The sequence below is a fragment of the Bison bison genome, unplaced genomic scaffold (assembly GCF_000754665.1).
Source record: "Bison bison bison isolate TAMUID 2011002044 unplaced genomic scaffold, Bison_UMD1.0 scf7180017864178, whole genome shotgun sequence".
NCBI lineage: Eukaryota > Metazoa > Chordata > Mammalia > Artiodactyla > Bovidae > Bison > Bison bison.
This window is the reverse complement of record NW_011494750.1, coordinates 2,871,264-2,877,747: the sequence shown is the minus strand read 5'-3', so window position 1 is coordinate 2,877,747 and position 6,484 is coordinate 2,871,264. Positions and strand designations below refer to the sequence as shown.

The 6,484-nt window shown below is 48.0% G+C and overlaps 1 protein-coding gene across 1 annotated transcript in view; it reads right to left on the bottom strand.

The window, feature by feature from the left end:
- Window positions 1-6,484, bottom strand: part of PTPRJ (protein tyrosine phosphatase, receptor type, J) — a 59,468-nt gene that overhangs the window by 23,943 nt on the left and 29,041 nt on the right. Inside the window, exons 12-13 of the mRNA XM_010842427.1 lie at window positions 5,345-5,635; window positions 1,723-1,854 (exon numbers count right to left, since the gene is read on the bottom strand). Coding sequence (XP_010840729.1) covers window positions 1,723-1,854; window positions 5,345-5,635 — 423 coding nt within the window. The remainder of the gene's footprint in view (window positions 1-1,722; window positions 1,855-5,344; window positions 5,636-6,484) is intronic.

Sequence of the window (6,484 nt, the reverse complement as noted above, 5' to 3'; positions counted from 1 at the left end):
GGTGCAGCCAATATTGTGTAACAAGTGTAAATGGACTGTAATCTTTAAACATTGAATAAATCTTTTTTAAAGAGAAAGAAAGTGATCACAGAGGTTCAATGTGTCTCCAGCATTTCTAAATAATGACCTTGACACTGGGTAGTGGTGGTAACCCCTGCCATCCCTTAGGTATGCTCTCTCTGCCAGGTTTTCCTTCTATTAAGTTCTAAGAGCTTTACTTACCCATTTAATCCCCACAATAATCTCGCTGCACAGGCTGACTGTCCCCACTGTACAGATGGGGATACATCTGTACAGTAAAAAGGTCTGAGTTTTGGAACTTCCCTGAGGGTCCAGTGGTTAGGACTCTGAGCTTTCAAGGCCATGTACCCGGGTTCAATCCCTGTCAGGAACCAAGCTCCTGCAAGTTGCATGGCATGGCTAAAAGAGACTGGGCCAAAGGTGGTGGGCTTGTATTTCTAACCCAGACCATCCGACGGGGGTGTGTGTGACCTCACCCACCCCAGGCTGCTCCTGATCAGGCTGCTCAGTATGCACCCTCACCTCCCCCATTCAGCAAAGATCTGAGCTTGGGATCCGCTGTAAACCTTCACAGCAAAATGACTAGGTGTCTGAAACAGACTCAAAACAAAAGACAGAAAGAGAAAGAGCAAGATCTCAACGTCTCTTTTTGAAATCAAGCCACAGGTTGACGACACCAGCAAATCCCTTGTCTTCCCAGATGCCCACTGCCCTAACAGTGGGTTTGATCTCTGTCTTCCTCGGGGAGATGAGGGCAGAATCACAGGCTGCATGCCTGGGCAGGGACAGCACTGCATTGTTCACAGTTAAAGAACCAGCAAAAAGCAAAACCCTGCACTTTTTTGTTTTTTGGCCATGCCACGTAACTGGCAGGAGCTTAGTTCCCGAACCAGGATGGAACTCAGGCACATGGCCTTGAAAGCTCAGAGTCCTAAGCACTGGACCCTCAGGGAAGTTCCAAAACTCAGACCTTTAAACCAAGCCTTGAACAAAGCACCCAGACCCACCCACCCATCCTCGAAGCTTTCCCTTCTTACTTCCAAGGAACGTAATAGAGCCCTTTAAGGAAAGGCGGCATTTAATCCACCTCCTGTCTCGGCTATGGCGATGCTCTTTGCCAGTTCCCACTGCAAATGCAAATTTTTTTGTTGTTTTCTTCCAAGAAAAAGTCACCCTTTGAGGATCATTTGGGTGTGTGTGTGTGTGTGTGCATGTGTGCACATGTGTGTATGCACATGTGCAAGAGACAAAGTTGGTTAAAACTACTAATCTGCCACCTAAAAGACCCTGTGTTGCGAAAGAGATGAAGAACCTAGATTACAGGTAAGCAAGTCAAATCCAAGGGCCACAGCCAGCCAGCCATCCATTTTTGGTAAATTCTGGAATAGTCACTCTCACTCTTTCTGTATCTTCTATGGTTTCTTTCATGTGACAGCCGCAAAGTCGAACAGCTGAGAAGGAGACAGCAGAACCTGCGAAGTTTAAAATGGTTTGCCGTCTGGCCCTTTACAGGAAGTCTGTCAACCTCTGACTGAGCTCATCAGAATTACACCTACCCATCCCTGGGTGAGTGCCAAAGTGTGGGCCGCAGTGTCAAACCCGACATGTGTCTGTCTCACTAATGTGCCTCAGTGGGCACGGAAGTGGCGCCCGGTCACGCATCACCCGCCAGCTACGGAACCCATCAGGACCCCTGCTTACCATCCACAGTGGTGAGAACGAGTGCGTAGGCTTTGATAGGTCCATGGCTGGCTTCAAACCCACTGAATTTGACCTTCACCGAATTGTGACTGACAGATGTGATATTAGGGGACCCATCCGGAAGAGGGGGGTCTGAAACAGGACAACACAAAACACTTAAAACCAAAGAAGGAACAATATTATTAAGGAGAGGATTTACTGTAGTGCCCCGCTCAAGATCCCCCCTGGTTCTGCATGCTGCATGTTGGGCTCACGCAAAGCAAATCCAGAAGCGAAGGGTGAGGAGGCGAACTGGTGGGGACAGAGGTGGGGGGTCCTCGGGGAGCCTGCCTAGCTGACAAGCACCCCTTCAGTGGGTCCAACCACATTCCCAAGGGGGCCTCCTGGCAACCTCGTTTCTAGAAGGTACTACATCTTTCCTGTTTTCCACCAGTCCTTCCTGACCCAGAAAGGCCAGGTTGCGTACCCTGAGAAGGGGTGCAGAAGGAGGAGAGCGAGACAGAGGCTGTGTCGGTGGAACGTCCAGGTGGGGACCTGGGAGCTGGACTTGGCCCCAGGACTGGTCGGTCAGCTGAGAACAATGACGGAGCAGGAACCCAGGGGGAAGCAAGGACGATGTGGAGAGAACACGCTTCCTCCTGAGACCTGACTGCAGTCCTACTCTGCCCTTCACACCAAAGTCCTCATTGTTTGCTAGGGATGGTTTAAAACTCCACTAGAGAAACCCAGCTGACCCTCTTCCTGGAAATCAGAAAAGCCCACACGGAAACATTCTGAAAGAGGCCTTCAAAATCTCGTGCCTCAGCTTCCCGAGCTAAGCTCATAAAGCCACTCTCTGAATTGACACAAAAGGAAAGAAAAGCTGAATTAAAGATGGTCCCTCTCCTCATACACACTCTCTACCTAACTGTGTCTCCCAGGTACAGTGTGAGTGTCTTTGCTATTTATTCAAGAGAGACTCAGAAAAGTCAACTCCAAAAAGACAAAGCCCACAACCCAATTCTCCAAACATATGCTGTCCAATATGGCAGCCACTGAAATGGCAACCCACTCCAGGATTCTCACCGGGGAAATCCCACAGACAGGGGAGCCTGGCGGGCTACAGTCCATGGGGTCACAAGAGTCAGACACGACTGAGAGACTAAGCAACAATAAACCACTCTGAAAAGTAACTAGTCCAACTCTGGACATAGAGTGTCTCATTAATAACGTGTGTGTGTGTGTGTGTGTGTGTGTGCACGCACACGTGTGCTTAGTTGCTCAGTCGTGTCCAACTCTGAGACCCCGTGGACTGTAGCCCACCAGACTCTTCTGTCCATGGGATTCTCCAGGCAAGAATACTGGACTGGGTTGCCATGGCCTCCTCCAGGGGATCTTTCCCAACCCAGGGATCGAACCCAGGTCTCCTGCATTGCAGGTAGCTTCTTTACCAGCTGAGCTACCAGGGAAGCCCCATTAATAACTTACTTTATACAAATTAAGTGAAATTAAATGCTGAAATGATAACATTTTTAATATACTGGGTTAAATAAAATATGATCAAAACTCATTTCAGGGACTTCCCTGGCAGTCGAGTGGTCCACACTTCCAATGCAAGGGTTCAATCCCTGGTCAGGGAACTAAGATCCCATACGCCACAGAGAGCAGGAAAAAAAAAAAACAACTTCATTTCAGCTGCTCTTTTTAGTTTCCTAATGTGGTGCCTAGAAAATTTTTTATTATACAAGAGGCTCATATGATTTCCTACTGGAAGGCACAGCTCTAAACCATCCTCCGGCAACCTCTCAAGTAACTGACAGCAGTGGCCACTTGGAGGTGCTGTTCCCACGGCTTGGTGTCAACTGCCTCATCAGACACTGTAACATCCGCTCCCACACTGCCCATCGCTCTTTGCCTTCTAGCCGGCCAGCTGGGAGTCCCCAGCTCCCTACCCCAAGACAGCATTCACCTCCAAGCCTGGAAATTCTTTCCTTCTCAGTGCTTTTCTCAGTCCTACACTCAAGGGGCCCTGCCTGCCTGCATTGGGAAGATCCCCTGGAGAAGGAAAGGACAACTCACTCCAGTATTCTTGCCTGGGAAATCCCATGGGCAGAGGAGCCTGGAGCACTACGGTCCAGGAGGTTGCAAAAGAGTCAGACACGACTGAGCAACTAGGCAACAACATGAGAACATTCACTAGGAGGAATCTCTTGTGAATGACCCCAAAACAGCTGGGGAATTTGTTGACCCAGATTCTAGCGAACTTTGAATCTTGACTGAGTATCTCGTAATAGTTTAAAGGAAAAAAAAAAAAGATTGCTGGGAGTTCCCTGGTGACCTAGTGGTTAGGATTTAGTGCTTTCACTGCTGTAACCTGGGTTCAAATCCTCATCAGGGAACTGAGATCCCACAAGTTGTGCAGCATGGCCAAAAAAAAAAGGATTGTTAAATTTTTTAATGTAATGGTAATAGGAATGCGAAAGAATTGATGCTTTTGAACTGTGGTGTTGGAGAAGACTCTTGAGAGTCCCTTGGACTGCAAGGAGATCCAACCAGTCCATTCTGAAGGAGATCAGTCCTGAATATTCATTGGAAGGACTGAGGCTGAAACTCCAATACTTTGGCCACCTGATGCAAAGAGCTGACCCATTTGAAAAGACCATGATGCTGGGAAAGATTGAGGGCAGGAGGAGAAGGGGCTGACAGAGGATGAGATGCTTGGATGGCACCACTCACTCAATGGACATGAGTTTGGGTGGACTCCGGGAGTTGGTGATGGACAGGGAGGCCCAGAGTGCTGCAGTCCTTTGGGTCACAAAGAGTCAGACACAACTGAGCAACTGAACTGAACCGAATAGTAATGTAGTTATGTTTGAAAAAAAGGGGGAAAGGAGTCCCTCTCTTGCATCAATACATGTGGAAAACATACAAATAAAATTATAGAATAACCAGGACTAGTCTCAAAGGAATCCAATAAGAGTGGAGGGGATATAAATGAAACAAGATTGATCAAATGCCCACAAATGGTCAACACAAATGCCATCAAATGCCCACAAATGAGTGATGATGGTACGTGGGTCCCATTACACTGTCCTTTGCTTTCGTGTCTGTCTGAACATTTCTATAAAAATACTTTGTTTTAATGCAGTAGAGGAACTTACCACTTAAAAGAATATGTGGCAACAAATTGTTGCATAAAACAAAGGCAACTTTGGGAATGTAAAAGATAATTCTCACTCATTAAATTCCTATAGATTATACAGTTTCTATGCCTCCCTTGTAATTAGGCTGGTAAAGGATCTGCCTGTAATGTGGGAGACCTGGGTTCGACCTCTGGGTTGGGAAGATCCTCTGGAGAAAGGAAAGGCTACCCACTCCAGTATTCTGGCCTGGAGAATTCCATGGACTGTATGTCCACGGGGTCGCAAAGAATCGGACACGACTGAGCGACTTTCACTCACTCACTATGGTTTCTATAGACTATACAGACTACATTTCTACAGAACTGGGTTAACAAAAACAAATATTTTGGATAATTTTTTTTTAGAAACAGGTTTCCGAGCACACTTGGCAGAGCCACTGGGTCAGCTTTCCAGGAGTGATCAAATGACCTGCTGGCTACCCTGCCCTCTGGGAAGCTCACCTGTGATGCCAGAGAGGCAGGTGTTTTGGGCGGGCGGTGCCGTCTTGTTACAGGAGCGGGTAGCAATGCTGACGTCGTACAAGGTAGAAAAATTCAAATGCGTGACTTCCGTCATGAACTCAGAGCCGTTGTTCAAAGAGCAGCCCTCCAAGGGCGTTTTATTTTTCCAGTATCCATGGCTGACCTCCAGCTCAAAGCCTGTGCTGGTGCCTAAAGGGCAGGCCCACCTAAGGACCAAGGTGGCCTTCTTGGGGACTGCTTCACAGTCGAAGGAGGCCACCGACGCAGGGTCTGCAAGGCAAGCACAGCACAGCATGAGATTCTTGGACGCTTGCCTTTGCAAACACTTAAACTTGGGATGCCTGGCCCGTTGGTGATGAGGAGACAGCAGTGGGGAATGTCAGAAGAGGCAGAGGCTGACCTTGAATCAGGCCTTACTGAACTTTGTGACCTTGGGTCAGCCCCAGCTGCAGGAAGACCCGAGGATTAAATGAAACGGTGGCCGTCGGGCTCCAGGCTGGAAGAGCACAAGGGCCCGTGAGACATAGCTACCTTATGCGAGGAGTGGTAGCAATTTCTCCACCTGTGTCCCCTCTTCTGGGCACCCTCTTGACCATCGTTCTGGAACAGGCAGGGTTAATACTGTCCCACTTTGCAGCTGAATCAACTGAGACTTAGATTAAGTAATTTGCTCAAATGACATGGCTGACCAGTGGCAAAGCCAAAACTGGATCTTGGGTTTTCTAAATCCAAGTCCAGGGTGTTTTCTACATACACAACAGGCTGAATAACCAATGGTAAATGGTACCAATTTCTTCATCTTTAATATGGGGTGTTATTTGTCTCTACCCATTTGAAGGGCCAGTAGGATATTATTAGGGCTTCCCTGGTAGCTCCGCTGCCGGGGACCAGCCCCGGCTGATCCAGGGTATTCGAAGGAGAGATGGCATAGGCGAGGATCAGGATACAATGGCTTCAATTAGATATTAATTAAAGATATAAAGAGTAATAGAATAAGGATAGCTCAGTAGGAAAATTCAGTGGAGAAAAGAGGCTGAGTAGCTTGGTTTACGCGGGAGACCAATAAAACTTCAAGACAAGAAGTTTGCACCACTTACGTAGGCCGCAGGCGTCCTTCCG